Raw genomic sequence first — 25,808 nt, forward strand, 5'->3', positions numbered from 1 at the left:
TTGAAAGCTGTTAAGGCATTCTGTACTGCTAGCATTTCTTTTTGATTGATATGCAGATGCCTCTGATCTGTAGTCCATTTGCCCTGAATGCACTGTCCTGCCATGTGTGCTCCCCAGGCATAGTCCGATGCAACTGTTGTCATAGTTTGCCTGGCTGTGGGTAAGGTGAAAAGCTGACCCTTGTTGAGGTGACATGCCTGTGCCCACCATAGAAACTCCTGTTGAAGGCAGGGAATGAGTGGTATCATTGTTTCCAAGCTGTGGCTGTGCTGAGTCCATACGCTTTTCAGGTACCATTGTAATTTCCTCATATGCAGTTTTGCAAATGGTATTAGTAGTATGCAAGATGCCATGAATCCCAAGGCCTGCAGAATTTTTCTTGCAGGGAGTTGGGTCTTTGTTGCCATTATTTTGAAATATTGAGTCAGCTGTTGTTTCTTGTCTGGCGTGAGATAAGCCATCTGGGCCGTTGTATTCAAGCTGGCACCCAGGAATATAATGTTTTGTGAGGGCACTAGTTTTGATTTCTTTTAGTTTACTGTGTACCCTAGGCAACTTAGAAGGTGTTTGACAAATGCCAGATGCTTTAAAAGAATGTCCTTGCTTTCTGCTTGAATAAGGCAGTCGTCCAGGTATGGGTATATTTGAATTCCTCTGTCTGCAGTATGCAATTACTGGTGCCAGGCATTTTGTGAAGACCCTGGGCGAAGTAGATAAGCCAAAGGGCAGTGCAGAAAATTGATAAAGCATTGAACCTGCAATGAAGCGGAGATATCTTCTGCAATTTTGTCTAATAGGGACATGCAGGTATGCCTCCTTGTGGTCCAACGTTACTAGCCAAGCATTCTTGCCCAGCATGGGAAGAAGCTGCTGTAGTGTTAGCATCTTGAATTTTGGTACTTGCAGATAGGTGTTCAGAATTGAAAGATCCAGAATGGGTCTCCATGCTTTGTCCTTTCTTGGGACTAGAAAGAGTCTTGAGTAAAATCCTTGTCCTTGCTCCTGTGTAGGTACCTGTTGAATGGCTCTCATGTCCATGAGAGCTGTAATTTGTTTTTGTGCCTCTGCCCATTGATTTGGTGACAGGTTTGGCATTCCTTTTATCCTTGGTAAGGTATGAAAGTGGAATCTGTATCCTTGAGAGACAATGTTTAGAACCCATTTGTCTTTTGTGATGATGTGCCAGTTGTCTGCAAAAAATGCTAATTTTCCTCCCAAGGGAGCTGCCAGAAGAGATTTGCTTGGTAGCTTGGGGACTGAGTCATTGTGTTTGTCTTCTGCTAGCCTGAGGCCTGTCTTCTCCTCCTTTCTGGGTAGCTGGACCCCATTGGCGAGGTTTGTAAGGGCCTTGTGGCTGACCTCTGCCCCTTGGGCGTCTGTATTTGCCTCTCTGTGATCTGTCAGAAGCTGGAAAGGACAAGTTTTTCGTTGGCCAATTTCTGCTGAAACGAGGGGGTTGTACCTGCAAAAAAATCCTTGACCGTCTGCATAGACTTTGCCTTATCCTCCATTTTCTTTAAAACCTCTTCTGCTTTGACACCAAATAATACATCCTACTGTAAAGGTGCATCCAATAATTTTGCTTTAACATAATCAGGAAGGGTTTGTTCTTTTAACCAAGCAGGTCTACGTATGACAGAGCCAGTAACAGCTGCTCTACAGGAAGCTTCCAATTAATCAAATCCACACTGTAAAGTATGTTTGCCCACCTGTTCAGCTGCATGCAACAGATCCTGCATTTCCTTGAATTCAGACTGTTCAGTATGTGTGCTCATTTTTTGTTTTAATTGAGACATTAGGAATTGCTGATATTTCAGCATGTGAAACTGACAATTTAATGCTCTTATAGCCAGAGTTGCTGAGGTGTATATTTTCTTTCCCCATCTATCTAGGGCTCTGGAATCCCTTTCAGAGGGCACAGGATTTTTAGCCATAGAAGCTTTAGCTCCCTTAGGACCCTGAGAAATTGTTTCTGTGTCAGCCACAGGGCTTTTATAAAGGAATTTGTGTGAGTCATGTACTCTGTAGTATCTGTCTGGTTTGGCTGGAGCAGGAGGAAGAGAGTCTGGATTTAGACTAGACTCCAGGTAAACATCATCCACAATATCCAAAACTGGAGGGATAGCGAGAGATCTGTGATGGGGTAGTAAAAGGAACTCTCGGAGCCTTTTCTTAGAATCAGAGTAGTCCTGGCCTTCCCAGTGGAAATGTTCCCTCATAGTATGTAAAGTTTCCCCAAAGGAGTAGTCTTCAGGGGGAGATGCTGAGGGAAGAGAGTCTTCAGCATCAGAGTCTTCATAAGGTGGAAAAGTGTAATCCTGTTCCTCAGAAGAATCTGAGGAAATTGAAACCTGGTCAGAAGAAGCATAATCCTCCTCTTGTCTTGATCTTTTATCTAGAAGGGGATGGGAACCCCTGATTAGGGTAATCAAATCTTCAGCCATCTAAAGCATCTGTTTCTTAGGCATGGGGCATTGAACTGTAGACTGATGTACAGTCTTCTTTGGTTTTAAAGGAGTTTTAAGCTTAGCATAAGATTTAATGGTGAGTGTAGTCGGTCTGAAGACACCTTCTGCAACCGAAGGTGTTTCCACTGCACCGGGGTCTACTTCTGCTCCAGTGTTGGAAGGGCCTAATGAAGATGGCTGAGTCGGCCTAGTAGACTCCGCTTGAGAATCCGCAGCTATCTGGGGTTCCAGTTCTGCGGTCGTCAGGGGCTGCGTAGGCGCCTCACTGAAAACCGGAGAACCGGCGACAGGCCCAGCAGAGGCCTCGGAGTCTGGCTTGTTCCTAGGCTGCCTGTCCTTATCCTTGCGTTTTTTATGCATGCCGGTCGTCGGCTGCTCCGACAGCATGATATAATTAAATTTCCTACCAAAGTAATGTCGTGCGAAGTCAAAACGGCGTTTGATAGTTCGTTTATTAAACCTAGTACAAAACCGACAACCTGTGACGTTGTGGTCTGGGCCTAGGCAAGGAATACAACAGGAATGGAAGTCCTTATGAGGTATTTGCTTCCCACAAGAAATGCAACTGTTAACTTTTTCTGACATCGGACTGAGGCAAGAAAAGGTTCCCCAATGGGGTACTTGGCTTTATTGAAGACTTCGGACTGAAATTCGAATAAAAAACCTCAGGTGCCGACCGGCACTTGCGAAATGCTTCTGCTTTGGGCGCCGCACGGCAAGAAAGACTGAAGAAAATGGTGTTGGATGCCTCTTATATACTCCTGGCGCACTGACGTCAGTGAAGAAGCGACAGCAACCGACGCCGGACCAAGACTTTGGAACTCAGGCCGACTGCGGGACTGCCTGACGGCAGGATAACCCAAGTGTGATGACTGCAGCAGGGTAATACGACGAACATCTGTAATTCCCTCCTCCATTCTCTGACCACTGCCTCTACCACCCCACAATTCAAAAACTCCCTCAAATCACATCTATTAAACACCTGGTTATGTCCTTGCATCACTGAACCTTTACTCTCCCATCTCCCCCTTCTTTTTCCAACATCAAAGCTACTCACTTTAACCCTCTACAGTATTTAACACAGCCAATATCTCTGGCTATTAGTTGCTACTTCTCTTAGTGGGCGATTGCTCCTCTTTTTGTCGCAATCATTATACACCTGCACATTAAATGGAATTTCTGTTTCTCCCGGAAAATGCCTTTTTCCAATTTATTTTATATATTTTCAGTGTTTGTCTGGCAAAATGTCTAACTCCATGTTGCATCATTTAAATGATCTTTGTATAACACTTTATAAATTTGCAACAATGTTTCGGAGCTTTTCTCCCTGGGCCTCCACTATAAATGGACCTGGTCCAGTTGGAATTTCCCGGTTAACAAATGCAAAATAAATAAATAAAATTTGTCTATTAGGGAATTGGAGTGTCATGGACAATTTAAAGACAAAAAAATAGGGACAGATTTTAAATATTGCTCTTACAAACTTATAAGAAAGAGAAAGTTAGGATGCTGTGTTTTGTTAGCATGCATTTTCTGTAAGAGGAAGTCTGAAACCCAAATGTGTCAGACTATCATTATTTAGTGACCTTACAACAGTGGTGATGGGAAAAAGGTCAACTGATAAGGACAGATTTTAAATACTACAGTAGAGTCCCTCTTATCCGGTCTCGCTTTAACCGGCCATAACATTCCTGCTGTAGCAACAGAGAATAACAACACTTCCGCCTCCTCCGGGCACTTTGGAGCATCTCGGCTTATTTTAATCTTAAAATTTTAAAGCATTGAAACAAATACAAAGAAGTTTTTATTTTATATATTGAAAGATTATTTTTGTTTCAATATTTTAAGATTAAAATGCTTAAAAAAATAAAAAAATAAAGCCAACTGAATTTCTACAAAAAGTGAGCATTTGGCAAACAAAATTAAGTCCAGTCCTTTGCAATGGATGTGAGTGTGGTTCGCCATGGAAAATCTAATGGAAAAAAAAATGTTCACGCTGAGTATCGGAAAAGGTGGATCAAAGAAAGAAACTGGGTATAACTGGGTACACCCCTTTATGAAGTGATGTGCTGCAAAGAGACCATCTCTGTAAATAGAGTTACAGGATAACATAAAAATAAGGAACAGTAGTTCATTTTACTTGTCATATACTGTCCACCTGCCCATGGATAATTTTACTCTGCATTTTTCCCGTGTTCTCGGCAAAACTCACATAGAAGTATTTGTTTGCTTTTGTTACCAACTTGCACATGCAGATTAAAGAAAAGTACAGTTGTGCACACTTACCATAAATGTAGATGTTCGAGTGTATTCACTGTTGCTGTCATTACATTTGGGTAATCTGCTGGCAGGTTGCCCTCAGTCGGCCTGAATAACAAAGTCTTGGGTCCTGCGTCAGTTGCTGTCTCCTCTTCCATGGCGTCAGGTCGTCAGGGGTATAAAACATGCAGCCGACGCCATTTTATTCAGCTTTTCTTGCCCCAGATGTCAGGTGTCCCCCAAATGGGGAGCAAAAATATATATACAAATTAACAGTAAATATATATAACTGCACTTTTAGAAACATAAACTTTACCTTCAACTAAAAGCAAATACACCACAAAGGCTTTTGAGTGTAGTGAAGGAAAGAAAAGGTATAGAAAGGGGGATGGCGGGTGGGTAACCCGGACTGCAACAGTGAATACACTCGAACATCTACATTTATGGTAAGTGTACACAACCGTACTATGTTCTTCGTGTTTCACTGTTGCAATCATTACATTTGGGTAGAATCCCAAAGCTATGGATGGGAGGATGGAACTAAACAGCATTAGGAGCGGCTATAAGGCCCTGCAGAACTGCAGTGGCAAAGCCTGCCCTGGATTTGGAGAAGAGAGGCAAATGATAATGCTTTGCGAAGGTATGAAAAGAGCTCCAAGTAGCAGCCTCTAGAATGTCTTTGGTTGGAACCCCTCTGAGAAAAGCTGCTGAGGAAGAGGCAGCCCTGGTGGAATGAGACCTGATCCCCTTGGGCACAGGTTTACCATGGTGCAAGTAGCAGAAACGAATGCAGTGGCTTACTCACTTAGAAATAGTCTGCTTTGATATAGCCTTCCCCTCTGACCCTGCAGCAAATACTACCAGTAGTTGCTCAGACTTTTAGAGATTTGGTCCTGTTTTAGTAGAATCTTAGTTGTCTGTGTACGTCCAATAAATGCAGAATCCGCTCCCCCTTGTTCTACGGATTTGGGTAAAAAGTTGGCAAGTGAATTGTCTGGTTAAGAGCCACACTGGATACCACCTTAGGCATAAAAGAAGGATTGGTCCTGAGGGACACCCTGTCCGGGTAAAATGTAATAAAAGGCTCCACAGCCATGAGAGCCTGTAGTTCTGAAACCTTTCTTGCTGAAGTGACTGCCAAGAGAAAAGCTGTTTTCCAAGATAGAAATTTTATATCCGCAGTAGCTGCTGGTTCAAAAGGAGGCAGGGTGAGTGTTTCCAGCACAAAATTGAGGTCCTATGCAGGAGATGGTGATCTTCTGGGAGGCCTTAAATATTTGGCACCTCTAAGATACTGTTTAAGCAGAGGATGAGAAAAGAGGGGAGGCTCTGTGTTGTAATGAGCCGAGATGGCAGAGGCATGGAATTTTATTGAAGAAAAAGATAGGCCCTTGTCAAGCAACTCAGTCATATATTGTAAAATCTGAGGAATATTGGGCTTTGCTGTGTCTGTTCCTTGTGCATGGTTCCAAGCACAGAATCTCTTCCATTTATCAGCATAAGATTTTCTTGTACCAGGCCTTCTGGCTTCCAAAATGACATCCATCACAGATTTACTGAGAGGTACTTGAATAATTAAATGATCAACCATGCTGCAAGGTTCAGAGTTTGGAGCGGAGTGTGCAGAATTTGATTGCTCTGCTGAGACAGTAGATGAGGTATTTGAGACAAGTACCAAGGGGGAAGTTGAGACATATTCCTTAGAAGTGGGTACCAGTGTTGGCGAGGCCAGTCCTGTGCAACAAGCATCATTTTTGTTTTTTCCTGTCTGACTTTTAGTAAGACCTTGGAGAGTAGAGGCAGAGGGGAAAGGCATAGACTGATAGGTTTTTCCAACTGAAGGATAGGGCACCCACTTTCCATGCTTTTTTTGTGATGAATTCTTGTGCAGAATTTGTCCAGCTAATAATTTTAGGGAGAGGCAAATAGATCTATGTCTGGGCTCCCCCATTTCTGTGTTAACATGCTGAAGACTTGTGGATCCAGTTTCCATTCGTGTGGGTCCATAAGATTTCTGCTTAGGTCGTCTGCCAGAGTATTTTGTTTTCCTGGCAGGAATTGAGCTTGAAGATGTATTTGGTAAGTCAAAGCTGTGTTCTACAATGCCATGGCTAGTCTGCAAAGGGGGTAGGAATGTGTACCCCCCTGTTTATGTACCACATAACCGTGGTGTTGTCCATCTTTATCAGTAGTTGTCCTGGATGAAGTAAGTCCTTGAATGCTGTCAGAGCATTCTGAACAGTTAGCATTTCTTTATGGTTAATATGCAGATGCATTTGTTTTTGGCTCCATTTGCCCTGAATGCATCTCCCCACCAGGTGGGCCCCCCAAGCATAGTCTGATGCGTCTGTAGTTAGGGTTTGGGTGGCAGGGGGTAGAGTGAATGACAGTCCCTTGTTTTGGTGACATGTCTCTGCCCACCAAAGAAACTCCTGCTGTAGGCAGGGAATGAGAGGAATAATTGTTTCCAGACTGTGACAATGTTGGCTCCATAAACTTTTCAGGTACCACTGAAGTTTCCTCATATGCAGTCTCGCGTATGGAATTAGTAGGATGCAGGATGCCACGAACCCCAAAGCCTGCAGAATTTGTCTTGCAGATAACTGGGTTTTTGTTGCCATTTGTTTGAAGTATATTGTCAGTTGCCTTTGTTTGTCTGGTGTAAGGTAAGCCATCTGGGCAGTTGTATTCAAGCTTGCACCCAGGAATGTAATTATTTGAGAGGGTACCAGTTGGGATTTCTTTTCATTTATTGTGTACCCTAGGCATGTTAGAAGCCTTTTTACAAAAGCTAGATGTTGAAGAAGAGTGTCCTTGCCCTCTGCTTGAATGAGACTGTCGTCCAGATAAGGATACATTTGTATGCCTCTTTGCCTGCAGAATGCAATTACTGGTGCCAGGCACTTTGTAAAGACCCTGTGCGCAGTAGATAAGTCAAAGGGCAGGGCAGAGAACTGGTAATGCAAAAAACCTGCCTTGAAGCGGAGGTATCTTCTGCATGATTCCCTTACTGGGATATGCAGGTATGCCTCTTTTAAGTCTAGAGTCACTAACCAAGCATTCCTGCCCAGAATAGTCAGTAGCTGTTGTAAAGTCAGCATTCTGAATTTTGGAATGTCCAGGAACGTGTTCAAAATCAATAAATCCAGTATTGGATGCCAAGAATTGTCTTTTCTAGGTACCAGGAAAAGTCTTGAATAAAAACCTTGCCCTTTTCTGGTACTGGTTGAATAGCCCTCATAACCATGAGGGACATAACTTGTTTCTGAGCCTCTGCCCACTGATTCTGCGGCAGATCTGGCCATCCATTTGGAATTGGCAAAGTATGGAAATGAAATGTGTACCCCTGGGATACTATGTTCAATACCCACTTGTCCTGGGTAATTAACTGCCAATTTTGAGCATGAAGTGCTAGTTTCCCCCCACAAGGGGGATGCCAAAAGATAAGTGCTTGGTAATGTTACAGGAAAGTCATTGAGACTGCTTACTGTAGGGTTGTGCTTTGTTTCCTCCACATTTGGAGGTGGAAGCACCCCATTGCTTTGACCTGCAAGAACCCTGAGATTGGTATCTGGAGTCTTTTGAGCGCCTGGATTTGCCTTGAGTGGCTCTGTTGGACACAGGAAAGGACCAATTTTTAGTAGGCCAGTGCCTACTGAACCTGGTGGCTGTACTTGCAAGAAATCTTTTACAGTTTGCATAGATTTAGCTTAGTCTTCCATTTTCTTTAAAACCTCTTCTGCCTTATTACCAAACAGAGTACCATGCTGCAAGGGGGCATCCAACAATTTAGTTTAAACATCATCAGGCAGATTTTGCTCCTTGAGCCAGGCATGATTTCTAATCACAGATCCAGTAACTGCGGCCCTGCAAGAAGCCTCCAAGGAATCAAAACTACACTGCAAAGTATGCTTTTCAACCTGTTCTGCTGAATGCAATAATTCATGTAACTCTATTTTCCATACAATCAAAAATCGACATTTTCTGTTTCAGTAGGCCCATAACATGCTGTTGATATTTAAGCATATGAAACTGGCAGTTTAAGGCTCTGATTGCCAAGGTAGCAGACGTATAAACCTTCTTTCCCCATCTATCCACGCCCTGGAATCTCTATCAGAGGGGGTAGGATTTTTGGCTGTAGAGGCCTTAACACCCTTGGGACCCTGTGAAATAGTCTCAGGGTCTGCAGCAGGATTTTTGAATAGAAATTTGTGGGAGTCAGGAACCCTTTAATATCTGTCTGGTTTACTAGGAGCCGGAGGTAAGGAATCAGGAGCCATGCTTGATTCCGAAAACACATCAACAACAATGTCTAACACAGGAGGTAGAGCCAAAGGCCTATGCTGAGGAAGAAGGAGGAAATCCCTAAGCCTCTTTTTTGATTCAGAGAAGTCCTGACTCTCCCAGTGAAAATGTTCCCTTAAAGTATGCAAAGTCTCTCCAAAAGAGTAATCCTCAGGAGGAGATGCAGATGGGATGGATTCCTCTGCATCAGAATCCTCAAAGGGTGGAAGAGAAAATTCCTGATCAAAAGAGGAATCAAAAGAAATGGAAACCTGATCTGACGATTCATAATCAGTGCCTTGCCTAGGCCTCTTAGCGGGGGGGGGGGGGGGGGGTTGGTAATTCCAGATCAAGGTAATTAAGTCCTTAGCCATTTTGATCATCTGTTTTTTAGGCATAAAGTGGCTCATGCGTCGTTTTTTTTTAGACATAGAAGATATTTTTTACCTTGTTTTTGAGGCTGGCGTCGGTTTTATATAAAAATGTTGAGGCCTGAAAACACACTCAGAAGCCGGTGCCTGCTCAGCGGCTCCAGACCAATCCAAGGGAGAGATATCCGCGGGTTCAATACTCTGAGAATCTCGCGGCATACCGGACTCCGAATGGGTCTCGGTAGAGGCCTGCAACTCAAAAGTGGCGGGTATCAGGGGCTGTGAAAGCGCCTCACTGAGTACCGGGCGAACCGGCGACTGGCTTAGGAGAAGCTTCATCGGTTTTGGACCTCAACTGTCTGTCTCTGTCTTTTTCTTGGCGTTTTTTGTGAACTCCAGTAGTTGGATTGCTAACCGATGACATTTCAGGATAAATAAACCTTGATCCAAAATATTTAGAAGCAAAACTATACTGACACTTAATAGTGCGTTGGTTAAATGTAGCACAAAACCGACAACAAGGCATGTTATGATCTGGGCCTAGGCAAGGAATACAGTACAAATGACAATCCTTATGAGGTATTTGCTTCCCACAAGTAATGCAATTATTAACTTTTACTGACATAGGTAAGAAGCAAGAAAAAGTTTCCCCAATGGGGTACTTAGCTTTAGTTTGAAGACTTTGGTTCTGAAACTGGAATGCGAATATTTCAGGAGTCGGCCGACCAGCACTTGCAAACTGCTTCTGCTTTGGGCACTGCGCGGCAAGAAAGACTGGATTAAATGGCATTGGCTGCATGTTTTATACCCCTGACGACCTCACGTCATGGAAGAGGAGACAGCAACTGATGCAGGACCCAAGACTTTGTTATTCAGTCCGACTGATTACCCAAATGTAATGACTGCAACAGTGAAACACGAAGAACATCTACTTTGCTAGTGAGTTTTACTGACTTCTCGTAAAAGCAATTTTCATAAGTTAAATGCATCTCTGGTATGTTTACTGTCATGTAATTTGCTGCCATGTATGCAAGTGCCATGGCAATGTGAAATTCGATCAGTCATTTCTTCCCTATGCAAGAAAAGAACAGTTGTGTACGCTTAATATAAATGTATATGTTTGAGTGTATTCACTGTTGTAGTCCTCATATTTGGGTTATCCCTGCCAGGGTTGCCCTCGGCCAGCTCGAATACCAGAGGATTAATATTTCTGCGTCGGTTGCTGTCGCTTCAGGACTGATGTCAGGCCGTCAGTAATATAAAGTAAGGCAGCTGACACCATTACATCAGTTTTTCTTGCCCTAACCTGTCAGGAGCCCCCAAGTAGAAGCCAGGATCTGGTGGAAGAACCCCACCAGTAGAAAGTAAATATAAATATGTCCCTTGTAAGAAAAGGCAAGAAAGGGGGATGGAGGGAGGGAAACCAGGACTGCAACGGTGAATACACTAACATCTACATTTATAAGTATACACAACTGCACTATGTTCTTCGTGTTTCATTGTTGCAGTCATCACATTTGGGTTGATTCCCAAAGCTGAGGAAACTAGGGGCTGGCTAGGATGCCCTGCAAGACTGCAGAGGCAAACCCTGCCCTAGATTTGGAAAACAGAAGCAGGTGACAATGTTGGGTAAAAGTGTGAACAGATGCCCAGGTGGCAGCCTCCAGGATGTCCCTGGTGGGGACTCCTCTGACGAAAGCTGCAGAGGTGGAGGCTGCTCTGGTGGAGTGAGTCCTGACCCCCTTGGGGGGAGGCTTTCCATGTTGTTTCTAGCAGAAATGGATGCAATGTGCTATCCATTTGGAAATGGTTTGTTTGGAGATTGCTTTGCCCTCTGCCCCTGTAACAAAGCTAACCAGCAATTGATCAGACTTTCTGAATGATTAAGTCCTGTCTAGATAGAATCTGAGCTGTCTGTACACATCTAGAGTGTAGGATCCTTTCCCCCTTGTTCTGGGGATTAGGAAAAAAGGTGGGCTAATGAATGGATTGGTTGAGAGCCACACTGAACACCACCTTGTGCATGAAGGATGGGTTAGTTCTGAGGGATACCCTGTCAGCATGTAAGATGATGAAGGGTTCCACAGCCATGAGCACTTGCAGCTCGGAGACTTTGCTGGCTGAAGTGATGGCCAGAAGGAAAGCTGTCTTCCAGGAGAGAAATTTTAGCTATGCAGAAGAACCTGGTTCTAAAGGGGGCAGGGTGAGCTTTTCCAACACAAAGTTAAGGTCCCAAGCTAGGGTTGGTGCTCTTCTGGGTGGCCTCAAGTTGCTAGCCCCTCTTAGGAACTGTGTGATCAAAGGGTGTGAGAAAAGGAGATGCTCAGTGGGGAAATGAGCAGAGATAGCAGAGGCATGATTTTTTTTATAGACAAGAAAGAGGCCAATGTGTAGTAGGTCAGCTAAGTAATCCAGGATGAGAGGGAGGGAGGGCTGTGCCGTATTGGCCCCCTTAGCCTGGATCCAGGTGCAGAACCTTTTCCATTTGTCAGCATAAGATTTTCTAGTGCTAGGGCATCTGCCCTCACATATAACATCTAGAACATGTTTACTGAGGTTGGCAAATTGATCCTGGGTTACGGAATAAGTCAAGATGCCAAATTGAGTGTCTGCATTTGTGGATGCATGAATTCCCCTTCCCTCTGTGTCAAGAAGTTTGGAATCTGAGGAAGATGCCATGGTGGCAGTGGGGACAGGCTGCACAGCAAGGGGTACCAGTGCTGGCAAGGCCAATCTGGAGCTTTAAGAATTGTCCTTGTTTTTTCCTCCCTTTATTTTGAACAGTACCCTAGGGATGAGAGGTAGTGGAGGAAAGACAGACCAACAGATCGACCCAGGGGGAAGACAGGGAATCCACTTTCCAAGCCATGCAATGATGCTCCCTGGTGCAGAATTTGCTGAGCCGATTGTTGGTGTGGGAGGCAAAGAGGTCGACCTTCGCGGTGCCCCTTTTCTGAGTTATTAGGGTGAAGGTTCTTCTGTTGAGCTGCCACTCGTGTGGGTCCAGAAGATTTCTGCTTAATTGTTCTGCCAGAGAGTTGAGTAAACCTGGTAGGAATTGTGCGAACAGGTCCAGCTGCAAGGCAGAGGCTGTGTGCCAAAGGAATACAGCCAGCCTGCATAGAGGGTAGGAGTGAGTCCCTCCCTGCTTGTTGATATACCACATCACAGTGGTGGTGTCTGTCTTGATCAGGAAAGCCCCTGGGGAAAGAAGGGGCTTGAAAGCCATCAAGGCGTGTTGGACAGCCTTCATCTCTTTTTGGTTGATGTGCAGAGGGATTTTGCTGCGGGCTCCATTGGCCCTGTATGCACCTACCATCCAGGTGTGCACTCCAAGCATAGTCTGATGCATCTGTGGTGAGGGTCTGGGCGGCGGGGGTTGGTGGGAAAGGTAGTCCCTTGTTGTGGGAACATGCTGTTGTACACCAAAGAAAATCTTTTCTGAGGCAAGGAATTATAGGTACAAGAGTCTCCAGGTCTTGAGACTGTTGACACCAAAGGCTTTTTAGGTACCACTGAAGTTTTCTAATATGCAGTCAGGCATATGGAATGAGTAGTATGCAAGATGTCATGAACCCCAGAGCTTGCAGAATCTTCCTTGCAGATACCTGGGGTCTGGTGGCTAGTTGACAGAAGTAGGCTGTCAGGAAAATGTTTCTGGTGTAAGGAATGCCATCTGGGATGCTGTGTCCAGGCTTGCTCCCAGGAAGACAATCCTTGGGTGGGCACCTGTTTGGATTTCTTTTCATTGATTGTGTACCCTAGGGAGGTTAGTCGGGGCTTTACAAAGGCCAGGTGCTTGAGTAGCTTTTCCTGGCTGTCTGAATAAGGCAGTCATCTACGTATGGGTAAATCTGCATATTCCTTTGTCTGCAAAAGGCAATGGCTGGAGCCAGACATTTTGTGAAAACTCTGGGAGCAGCAGATAATCCAAAGGGAAGCGCAGAGAACTGAAAGTGTTGAGATCCTGCCCTGAAACAGAGATATTTCCTGCATGATTCCCTGATAGGAATGTGGAGGTAGCCTCTTTTAGATCTAGGGTGGCTAGCCAAGCATCCTTGGACAACATGGGTAGCAGCTGCTGGAGGGTGAGCATTTTGAATGTTGGGATCACCAGGAAGGTGTTTAGAATGGATAGATAGAGGATGGGACACCAGGTGCCCTCTTTTCGGGGCACCAGAAAAAGTCTGTAGTAGAAACCTTGGCCTATCTGTTCTGCAGGAATGTGGTCTACAGCCCTCATAGAAAGCAGGGAAAGGATTTGCTTTTGAGCCTCTGCCCACTGGTTTGGAGGTAGATCTGGGAACCCTTTTGGCGTTGGAAGAGTGTATAAGGAAAATTTGTATCCCTGTGACACTATGTTGAGAACACAATGGTTGTTGGTAATGGTGGCCCAGGTGCTTGCGTGAAAGGAGAGCTTTCCTCCTAAGGGTAATTGAAGGTGGGCAGAGGGAGGGGGTGGGAGAGGTGGTTCCTTTTGAGTTCATACCATAAGGGCATGGCTTAGAAAGTACAGTAGTGTACACTTACCATAAATGTAGATGTTCGAGTGTATTCACTGTTGCAGTCATTACATTTGGGTAATCTGCTTGTGGGTTGCCCTCAGTCAGCCTGATTAACAAAGTCTTGGGTCCTGTGTTGGTTGTTGTCCCTTCTTCCATGACGTCAGGGGTGTAAAACATGCAGCAGACGCTATTACATCAGTTTTTCTTGCCCCAGATGTCAGGTGCCCCCCTAATGGGGAGCAATTAAACATAAAAACACAAAGGTATACCTCCAACAAAAAAGCAAATACACCAAAAAGGCTTTTAAGCATAATAAAGGAAAGTAGAGGTATAGCCAAAAGAAGTTAGGGGGCAGGAGGGAGGGTAACCAGGACTGCAACAGTGAACACAATCGAACATCTACATTTATGGTAAGTGTACACAACTGTACTATGTTCTTCGTGTTTCAGTGTTGCAGTCATTACATTTGGGTAGATTCCCAAAGCTATGGTTGGGAGGAGGAGTTTAGACAGCATTAGAGCCAGCTATAAGGACCTGCAAGACTGCAGTGGCAAAGCCAACTCTAGATTTAGAGAAAATTGGCAAATGATAATGCTTGGTTAAAGTATGTACAGAACTCCAGGTAGCAGCTTCTAGGATGTCCCTGGTAGGAACACCTCAGAGAAAGGCTGTAGAAGTAGATGCAGCCCTGGTGGAGTGAGATCTGATCCCCTGGGAGATAGGTTTTCCATGGTGCTTATAGCAGAAATGAATGCAATGGCTTATCCATTTAGAAATTGTTTGTTTTGAAATAGCCTTCCCCTCTACCCCTGCAGCAAATGCTTCCAGCAGTTCAGATTTTCTGTGAGGTTTAGCCCTGTCCAAGTAGAATCTAAGTTGTCTGTGCACATCCAAGGATTGCAGAATCCGTTCCCCTTTGTTCTGTGGATTGGGAAAGAACGTTGGCAAATGAATGGACTGGTTAAGAGCCATACTGGATACAACTTCGGGCATGAAGGATGGACTGATCCTGAGTGACACCCTGTCCGCATGAAAGATGATGAAAGGCTCCACTGCCATAAGGGCCTGTAATTTATATATCCTTCTAGCTGAAGTGATTGCTAAAAGGAAAGCTGTTTTCCAAGAAAGAAATTTTAAGTCTGCAGTAGCAGCTGGCTCGAAAGGAGGTAGAGCGAGTTTCTCCAATACAAAGTTAAGGTCCCAGGCTGGGGTTGGAGCTCTCCTGAGTGGTCTAAAATTTTTGGCCCCTCTGAGGTACTGCTTGAGCAGAGGATGAGAGAAGAGGGGAGGTTCTGTGTTATAATGAGCTGAAATGGCTGAGGCGTGGATTTTAATGAAGGAAAAAGACAGGCACTTGTGAAGCATCTCAGTTAAGTATTGTAAAATCTGAGGTAAATTGGGCACTGCTGTGCTCATCCTTTGAGACTGGTTCCAGTCACAGAATCGTTTCCATTTTTCAGCATAAGATTTTCTAGTACTAGGCCTCCTTGCCTCCATGATGACATCCATCACAGGTCTGCTATGGGAAGGTAAGGAAGAGTTTAAGTAATCAGCCAGGCTGCAAGGTTCAGTGTTGGAAGCTGAGGGTGCAGAATCTGGTTTTTCTGCTGAGACAGCAGGGAAGGAGTCTGAGGCAGGTACCATGGAGATAGCAGTGACACAGTGCGCAGGAGGGGGTACCAGTGTTGGCACGGCCAGTCTGGAGCAATCAAAATCATCCTTGGTTTTTCCTGTTTGACGTTTAGTAGAATTTTGGAGAGCAGAGGCAACAGGGGAAAGGCATAGACTGATAGGTTCCAGTTTCCACTCATGTGGGTCCATGAGGTTTCTGCTTAGTCCGTCTGTCAGTGTATTTAATTTTCCTGGCAGGAATTGAGCTTGTAGGTGCACTTGGTAACTCAATGCTGTGTTCCACAATGCCATGGCTAGTCTGCAGAGGGGGTAAGAATGTGTACCCTCCTGCTTGTTTATGTACCACATAACCGTGGTGTTGTCCGTCTTTACCATTAGTTGTCCTGGAAGAATTTAGTCCTTGAAGGCTGTCAGAGCATTCTGTACAGCTAACATTTCTTTTTGACTGATATGCAAGTGCATTTGACTTGGGTTCCATTTGCCCAGAATGCACTTCCCTGCCAGGTGAGCCCCGCATGCATAGTCTGATGCATCTGTTGTTAGGGTTTGGGTGGCAGGGGGTGCTGTGAATGGTAGTCCCTTGTTTTGGTGGCAGGCCTCTGCCCACCAAAGAAACTCTAGGCGTAGGCAAGGTACGATAGGAATCATTGTTTCTAGGCTGTGAGAATGCTGACTCCATAGGCTTTTTAGATACCACTCTAGTTTCCTCATATGCAGTCTTGCATATGGAATTAGAAGAATGCAGGAGGCCATGAACCCCAAGGCTTTCAGTATTTGTCTTGCAGATAGAAAGGTTTTTGTGGCCACTTGTTTGAAAGTAGGTTGTCAAATGAATTTGCTTTTCTGGCATGAGGTAAGCCATCTGGGAAGTTGTATTCAAGCTTGCTCCCAGGAATGTAATTTGTTGACAGGGTACCAGTTGTGATTTCTTTCCATTTATGGTGTACCCCAGACAAGTTAGAACCTTTTTTACAAACGCCAGATGATTCAAAAGTATGTCCTGGCTTTCTGCCTAAATTAGACAATCGTCCAGGTGTGGGTATATTTGAATACTTCTTTGCCTGAAAATGCAATAACTGGAGCTAGGCACTTTGTGAATACCCTGGGTGCAGTAGATAATTCAAAGGGCAGTGCAGAGAACTGATAGTGCGTGTAACCTGCTTTGAAGCGTAGGTATCTTCTGCAAGATTCCCTGATTGGGATGTGCAGGTGTGCTTCTTTTAAATCTAGTACTGCCAATCAGCCTCTGGCTGACCTAGGGCATAGATGATTGCAAACTGGGAGCAGTCACTGAATTGTTTCCAAGACAAGAACACCCTTTGAAAAATGTCCAACACAGACAAATATTTGATGCAAAAGACAGGGCTTAAATCTCAATGCCAAGAAATGCACTATAGTTCCTTTTGGGAAGTTGAGGACCCCAGATAACTATGTCATCAATAAAACACCCCCTAAAAGTTGATTCAGTAATCAGGGAACTGGGAACTCATGCAGACAGTAACTTAGCCTTTGACTAACATGCATCTATGGTAGTATGAAAATCCTTCTATGTTGCTCAACTTATAAGTAAAGTCGTGAGATCTAGGTCCACTGTCCACTATACTCTGCCCTCATCAGACCCAGAGTACAATAATTCCCTTCAGTATGTCCAGAAACATACAGGAACTGGAAGTCCACACAGGTTCCTGACAAAAAGAATACAGAAAGTAAACACAATATCCTATGCTGATCTCCTCAAAGCCCAGTTTCTTGACTCAGTATAATACAGACGAATTCTGAGGTGATCTCTGCCTGGAGTGCAAGGCATTCCTGGAGCTTGTTTTGATGAACCTTTTGCACATCCACAAAAACAAACTGCATCAGAATTACTAAATCTAAAGACCTAAATTTTGTGCATGACATAACAGGGCATGTTGGAGAGAAAGACATGTTTCCCTTTCTCTGGAACAGGCTCTCCATCCATATGGAGCAGAGTTGCTCCCTAACCCTATTTAAGCACACCTTGGATCAAGGGAAGGGTAATTTAAAACTCACCTCTGGCCTGGTGCTTATGTCTATGATGGACAGAGGCATTCAGTAAATCACCCTTATATAAATCAAATTTGTGGGTCACATTTGGGTTGCACAGCTAGGCTTTTAAGAGCCCTGGTGGACCTCTGTCTCTTAAGTGTCACATTCCTAATGAAGAGAGGAGAAGGAAATGCTCCCCTAATTAGAATTCTACAGGGAGACAGATCCTGCTGTGATGGAAACAGCATGTGACAAGCAAATGTCAACAGTCAGGAGACAGGGTACTGGCATCAGGAGAATGACAAACTGGAGGTAGTGCTCTGTCAACTGAGGCATCAACTGGGCCTAGCCAGATATCCTAAAGGCATGCTCTCTTGACTTGCGAGAACATCTTCCACCAATAAACACATGGGATAACACTGTGATGGGATCACCTGTTGCAGTCCCTTCTACTCTAGCCAGTAAGTCTTGCATTGCCTCAGAGTGTAGTACTGAAGAAGAAACTTCTATTATTCATACGTTTGAACATGGATGAGGCAGTGTGGAAATCACAAAATGAACACTTCCAAGATGGTTGCTGGAGTATACCTCTTGTGCTCTAATCATCTGATGAGTGTAAACCTGATCCCTTCATTAGTCATAGAGAAAGCCTGTAACTGATAAGGAATTGCTACATGCAGCACAAAAAAAAAAAATAAAAAATAGGGGATAACATTTATGCAAGGCATTAAATTATTAAATTCTCTTACCTTTCTGTTAGAAAAATATGTATTAGTAATATGCATGCTTAGTGCATTCGAGGTTTAAAAGGGTTAATACATTTATTCTGTTCACACTGCATGAATCTGCACAGCTATTAGAAACTTAACAAGAAGCATTCTATTTTCTGCTAATGTCAGCAAATAAGAAGCAAGTCATTTCTACTAGTGTCATGAGACTTAACAAAGAGTTATTGATTTTCTGCTTATGCCATGAGAAAGTACACAGCTGCTAGAAGCTTTGATAAGAACACAATGGATGCTTGAAAGTATAAACCGTAGTCAGCATTACTTGTACCCAAGCTAGAAATTTACTTGAATCTAGGCAAAATGTAACACATATATTAGAACTGCACAACTGAAGAATTGAAAGTTTGTGGTGGGCTAAAATAAGCCCCAAGGCCAGGTTGTTTTTCTCAGATGTTTTGTAAATCAGCAGTTATTCTCAACTAGTCAGCAATTAGTCTAGTAATATTTTCTGTAGAACAATACAGAAAGCTGTGTCTAACTACGTCAGCAATAGAGGTAACATTTCTGTGTGACATGGAAAGAACTGTACAAAAATGCCATACTAATTATTAATGTTCAGACAAACCATTCTGCCAGCATGCTTTGTCGCCTTGCTGCAAGTTAATAAAGGGTGCCTTGTTTGAACCTTACGTGAATTGGTCTTTGAAGTTTTTTCCTTTGACACTTTCTGTGCCATTTTTGATGCTGGTGCAACAAAGTACAATGAGCATTCTTACTAGTACTTGTGCTAGACAGACTACAGCCTGATCGAGCTGTAGTAGTTCTAGAGCACTTCACCTTGTCTGTGCGTGACTGGGTTAAAGCTCAGCACTTAGGGCAAATTCTTCACCTGTGTTTTACTTCCAGACAACAAAGAATGCAGTTTCCTAATGGCAAGAACACTTCAACAGTTCAGTGTTGCAAGAACTGAATGCTGAACTTTCTCAGGATGTTAGCATCAAAATAGAAACTGCCCAAGCGGAATAAAACAGGGAAGCATTGGAGATTATCAACCTTACTAGCTCAAAGCATGATGTTATGGCATTAACCAGGAGAAGACTGTGAAGAGTTTGGGGATATCTAAAGATGAAATTTTAACAGCAAACCACTGCAGAATGTTAATGAAATCAAGAGTATGCAACAATCAACTTTTAAAACTTGCGTTTAACTTCTCTGAATGAACTGTAATATACAGAAATGTAAGATCAAACACTTAAATAAAAGCAGCAGCACTATCACAAATAAGCCATGTACAAAACTACTCAAAATGCCTTGCAGAGGACAGGATGTAACCAGAGAGTTTGCTTCCTCTGAAAAGCTACTGTGAACATGCAAGCTTTTTTTTTTTTTAAATACAACACCCTTAAGTATTTCTGATAACGGTAATATCAAACACTAATACTATTACATCATCAGGCATTTTATTATAACAAGCAACTTACTGTACACTTGGGCTAGATTGTTTGGGAACAAAATAATGAATATGTTACTGCAACAATGAACTAGGAAGAGCTAAATCCTTAATTTCTGAATGCATGCCTACTACATACATATTCATGAAGCCCAAATGTCAAACGTGTACAAATGCAACTTGTATCAAAGCTGCCTTCTGTAAAAACGATCACGGATAAGTATGTGATAACTTTGAAAAGAAGCACTGTTAAATTAAGTTCTACCGGTAAATATTTGTTCATGTGTAATACCATGGCACATTTGTCATACTTCACATTCAAGAGTCAGTTATCAGTAACTGCTTCTTAAAAAAATTCAGCAAAAAAAAAATAAAAATTGTAATACCTTTAATTAGCAAATTTCTTCTCAGATATTTGACTCTGGATTATAACTCTGAAGTCCTCTGACAACATTCTTGTGCACTGTATTAAAAGCCGTAAGCATAATCACTGACAATAATTTGCCTACGTGAGGCTACGTCTCTTTTGAAGACCATTCACTTAATTAGACTGTTTCAGATCCAATGCATTCCCATTGTTAAATATTTACAGGAAAAATGCTTGCAAACAGACCAAACGACAAGGATACATATAAAAGCTATCTTCAAAGAAACTGGTATTTTAGACAGAAACCTGTGAAGATGACTTTGCTCCAAAAAGAAAGGTAGTTGTAACTACCTTCAAACTCCTGGTTGTCTACATAAGGTGCTGGTCCCCATATTCTAACAGTGCCATCATCAGACGCGCTGGCCATCATAGAGGGGATCTGTGGATTCCAGCTCACGCAGTTTACTGTACGTGTGTGCCCAGTCAGTTCTGCAATAGGTAGCTCACTACGTTTGTGCCAGATATATACTTTGTGATCTAGAAAGGATCAGAGTAAGAAATGTATTGTGCTTCCTTGAACAGCAACATAACGAAAAAAATGCAATTCTCTAACTTCTGGAGAACCTTCATGACACCTTTTTATTAAATAGCAAAGCAGGAGTCAAAAAAGTGCAGTATTTTTATATATATACTGAATAATAATGAGACTTATGTACACTGGAGGTCATAACATAATAGTCTTATACAAGGCAGCTTACACTGGCAACAGATCAACAAAATGCTTTAATAAGCAAAATATTTTGCCTTTAAAGAGCTGTAGCACATTTGCTAAGAAACTGAAGTTAAATTATCACTCTCTCTCTCTCTCTCTCTCTCAAGTAATGAAAATATCAATCATGGACAGTGAACTACCACAGCTTAGAACTGTAACTGGATGAAGAATACTAGGTTACTATAAAGTCACTAGACAGAGCATACATCTAGTTCAAGCACAGCTGTGTACACTTACCATAAATTTAGATGTTAGTGTGTATTCAGTGTTGCAGTCATCACATTTTGGTTATCCCTGCCAGGGTAGCCCGAATACCACAGGCTTAGTATTTCTACGTCGGTAGCTGTCGCTTCAGGACTGACGTCAGGTCGTCAGTAGTATAAAGTAAGGCAGCCGACGCCATTACATCAGTTTTTCTTGCACTAACCTGTCAGGAGCCCCCAAGTGGGAGCCAGGTTTTGGTGGAACAACCCCACCAGTAGAAAGTAAATACCAAAATGTTCCTTGTAAGGAAAGAGAAGAAAGAGGAGGGAATGGAGGGGGGAACCAGGACTGCAACAGTGAATACACTCGAACATCTACAGTTATGGTAAGTATAAACAAATGTACTATGTTCTTCGTGTTTCACTGTTGCAGTCATCACATTTGGGTTGATTTCCAAAGCTGGGGAAAGGGTGGAGGCAGTTAAGGAAGCTGAGGAAAGGGTGGAGGCAGTCAAGGAGACTATGGGCTGGCTAGGATGCCCTGCAAGACTGCAGAGGCAGTCCCTGCTCTGGATTTGGAGAAGATAGGCAAGTGGTAATGTTTGGTAAAAGTGTGAACAGATGTCCAGGTGGCAGCCTCAGGGATGTCCCTGATTCGGACTCCTCTGAGGAAAGCTGCAGAGGTGAGGCTGCTCTGGTTGAGAGAGTCTCGACCCCCTTGGGAGGAGGCTTTCCGTGTTGCTTGTAGCAGAAATGGATGCAGTGTGCTTTCCATCTGGAAATGGTTTGCTTGGAGATGGCTTTGCCCTCTGTCCCTGCAGCAAAGCTAACCAGCAAATGATCAGGCTTTCGGAAGGATTTAGTCCTGTCGAGATAGAATCTGAGCTGCTTGTGCACATCTAGATAGTGCAGGATCCTTTCCCACTTGTTCTGTGGGTTAGGGAAAAAGATGCGCAAATGAATGGGTTGGTTGAGAGCCACACTGGACACCACTTTGGGCATGAAGGATGGGTTAAGCCCTGAGGGATACCCTGTCAGCTTGGAAGATGATGAAGGGCTCCACAGCCATGAGTGTTTGCAGCTCGGAGACCCTTCTGGCTGAAGTGATGGCCAGAAGGAAGCCTATCTTCTAGGAGAGAAATTCTAGCTCTGCTGAAGATGCTGGTGTGAAGGGGGGCAGTGTGAGCTTTTCCAACACAACGTTAAGGTCCCAAGCTGGGGTTAGTGCTCTTCTGGGTGGCCTCAGGTTGCTTGCCCCTTTTAGGAATTGTTTGGTAAGAGGGTGTGAGAAAAGGGGCTGCTGAGTGGGGAAATGAGCAGAGATAGAAAAGGTATGAATTTTAATACAGGAAAAAGACAGACCACTGTGCAGCTGGTCAGCTAAGTAATTCAGGATGAGAGGGAGGGAGGGAAGGTTGTGCTGTATTGGCTCACTTAGCCTGACGCCAGGTGCAGAACCTTTTCCATTTGTCAGGATAAGACTTTCTAGTGCTAGGGGGTCCGGCCTCATGTATAACATCTAGGACCGGTTTACTGAGGTTGGCAGATTGATCGGGGGTCGGGGAATAAGCCAAGCTGCCAACTGAGTGTCTGTAATTGGAGATGCATGAATTCCCCTTTCCTCTGCGTCAGGAGGTTTGGAATCTGAGGAAGATGCCATGGTGGCAGTGAGGACAGGCTGCGCACCAAGGGGTACCAGTGCTGGCGAGGCCAGTCTGGAGCTATAAGAATTGTCCTTGGTTGTTTTCACCTTTATTTTGAGCAGTACCCTGTGGATGAGAGGCAGTGGAGGAAAGGCATAGACCGATAGATTGACCTACAGGAAGGACAAAGCCATGCAGTGATGCTCCCTGGTGCAGAATTTGCTGAGCTGATGGCTGGTGTGGGAGGCAAAGAGGCCGACCTTTGGGGTGCTCCATTTCAGAGTTATTAGGGTGAAGGTTCTTCTGTCGAGCTGCCACTCTTGTGGGTCCAGAAGATTTCTACTTAAGTGGTCTGGCTAGAGAGTTGAGAGAACCTGGCAGGAATTGTGCTAACAGGTGGAGTTGCATGGCAAAGGCTGTGTGGCAAAGGGTCATGGCCTGCCTGCATAGAAGGTAGGAGTGAGTCCCTCCCTGCTTCTTGATATACCACATCACAGTGGTGTTGTCTGTTTTGATCAAGAGAGCCCCAGGGGAGAGAAGGGGCTTGAAAGCTGTCAAGGCGTGCTGGACAGCTATCATCTCTTTTTGCTTGATGTGCAGAGGGATTGGATCCATTGGCTCTGTATGCACCTGCTGTCCAGGTGTGCACCCCAGACATAGTCTGAAGCATCTGTGGTGAGGGTCTGCGCAGCGGGGGTTGGTGAGAAAGGTAGTCCCTTGTTGTGGGAGCATGCTGTTGCCCACCAAAGAAAATCTTTTCTGAGGCAAGGTATCATGGGTATGAGAGTCTCCCGGTCTTTAAAGTGTTGACACCAAAGGCTTTTTAGGTACCATTTAAGTTTCCTCATATGCAGTCTGGCATACGGAATAAGTAGAATGCAAGATGCCATGAACCCAGGAGCTTGCAGAATTTTCCTTGCAGATAACTGGGGTCTGGTGGCTTGTTGAGAAAAGTAGGGTGTCAGGAAAGTTTGCTTTTCTGGTGTAAGGGATGCCATATGGGATGCTGTGTCCAGGCTTGCTCCCAGAAATATAAGCCTCTGGGTGGGTACCTGTTTGGATTGCTTTTCGTTGATTGTGTACCCTAGGGAGGTTGGTAGGGACTTTACAAAAGCAGTAGATTAGCCAAAGGGAAGTGCAGAGAACTGAAAGTGCAGAGATCCTGCTCTGAAACTGAGATTTCCTGCATGATTCCATGATAGTAATGTGGAGGTAGGCCTCTTTTAGGTCTAGGGTTGCTAGCCAAGCATCCTTGGAGAGCATGGGTAGCAGCTGCTGGAGGGTGAGCATTTTAAATTTTGGTATCACTAGGAAGGTGTTTAGAATGGATAGATTGAGGATGGGGCACCAGGTGCCCTCTTTTCTGGGTACCAGAGAAAGTCTGGAGTAGAAACCTTGGCCTTTGTGTTCTGCAGGAATGTGCTCTATTGCCCTCAGAGAGAGCAGGGAAAGGACAAGCTTTTGAACCTCTGCCTACTGGTTTGAAGGTAGATCTGGGAACCCTTCTGGAGTTGGAAGGGTGTGGAAAGAAATGTTGTACCCCTGGGACACTATGTTGAGAACCCTGTGGTCATTGGTAATGGTGGCCCAGGTGCTTGTGTGAAAGGAGTTTTCCTCCTAGGGGTAAGTGAAGGTGGGCAGAGGGAGGGAGTGGGGGAGGAGAGTCATTGTGAGTTCTTACCTTGAGGCGGTGGCTTAGAACTCCCTGTTTTTGAAATTGTGGAAGTCCACTGTTTAGATCTCTGCATTCTCTGTGGCTGCTGTCTGGGGAGGGGGGGGTCTGCTTCCACAGCGTCTGGGCTGAACTGACCTGGTGGAAGTAGGAAAGGACCTGCGTTTGGAAGGGCAATACCTGCTGAACCTAGGTGGCTGGACATGTAAGAAATCCTTAACTGTCGGCATAGATTTCACTGTTTCTTCCTTCTTTTTTTAAGACCTCTTCTGCCTTAGTGCCAATAAGTTGTCTTTGTGCAAGGGGCCATCCATCAATTTAGATTTAAACATGGTCTGGCAAGGGGCTGTTCCTTAAGCCATGCATGCCTTCTAAGGACAGAACCGGTGACTGCTGCCCTGTAAGAAGCTTCTAGGACATCAAAACCACAGTGCAAGGTGTGTTTAGTTACTTGACTTGCAGAATGCATTAACTCTTGTAACTCTCTAGATTCTGCACAAGCAGGAAAGGAAGACTTTTTTTTGTTTGAGGAGTTCCAGGGTATGTTGCTGAAACTTTAGCATATGGAACTGGCAATTTAGTGCTCTGATAGCAAGAGTAGCAGAGGTGTATACTTTTTTACCCCATCTGTCTAGTGCTTGGGAATCCCTATCTGAGGGAGTGGGATTCTTAGCAGAGGTTGCTTTAATTCCTTTAGACCTCAGGGTCAGCAGTAGGAGTTTTAAAAAGAACTTTGTGAGAATCTGGAATGCTAATATCTGTCTGGTTTTCTGGGTGAAGGAGGGAGGGTGTCAGGAGTCAAACTAGATTCCAAGAAAACATCCTCTACAACATCCAGGACTGGGAGAATGGCTAGGGGTCTGTGCTGTGGAAGATCTAAGATTTCCCCGAGTCTCTTTTTAGACTGAGGGTAGTCCTGACATTCCCACTGGAAATGGTCCCTCAAGGTATGAAGGGATTCGCCAAAGGAAAAATCCTCTGGGAGAGAGGCTGAAGGAATGGAATCCTCTGCATCAGAATCCTCATATGCAGAGAGGGGTTGCATGTTTTCATATTCAGATTCATCAGAGTCATCACACTCTTGTTCAGACAAAACTACAGGGGACAGATCTCTTTCTTTTGGAAAGGGTAGCTTGGCTTCCCCTAATTAGCATGATGAGGTCTTCCGCCATTTAAGCATTTGAGACTGAGGCAAGGAAGCAGGTGCCTGATACTGGGTCAGTTTTTTGGGTGTGTTTCGTACCCTGGGCCTAAGAAACTCGGTAGTTTTCGAACAAATGGTAGATGCTAAATAAGTCGGTTTGTGTGAAGGACTTCCTCAGACGTCGGTGCCTGCTCAGCGGCTCTGGACCCACCCAAGGAGAGACAACCGCAAGATCCTTAGTTGAAGAGTTTTGTGGCATACCAGACTCCGAAAGGGTCTCGGTAGCGGGCATCAGGGGCT

General features: G+C 44.2%; 1 protein-coding gene across 8 annotated transcripts in view; it reads right to left on the minus strand.

Moving 5' to 3' along the window:
* WDR26 (WD repeat domain 26) overlaps positions 1-25,808 on the minus strand; it is a 2,773,460-nt gene that overhangs the window by 450,034 nt on the left and 2,297,618 nt on the right. For 4 of the 8 annotated variants that reach the window (XM_044058793.1, XM_044058822.1, XM_044058785.1 and 1 more), the window contains exon 13: positions 20,381-20,611. In XM_044058793.1, coding sequence (XP_043914728.1) covers positions 20,381-20,611 — 231 coding nt within the window. The remainder of the gene's footprint in view (positions 1-20,380; positions 20,612-25,808) is intronic. The other 4 variants (XM_044058834.1, XM_044058809.1, XM_044058803.1 and 1 more) reach the window with 1 other exon arrangement.

The sequence above is a fragment of the Protopterus annectens genome, chromosome 1.part2, assembly GCF_019279795.1.
Source record: "Protopterus annectens isolate FY-2018-M chromosome 1.part2, PAN1.0, whole genome shotgun sequence".
Lineage (NCBI taxonomy): Eukaryota > Metazoa > Chordata > Ceratodontiformes > Protopteridae > Protopterus > Protopterus annectens.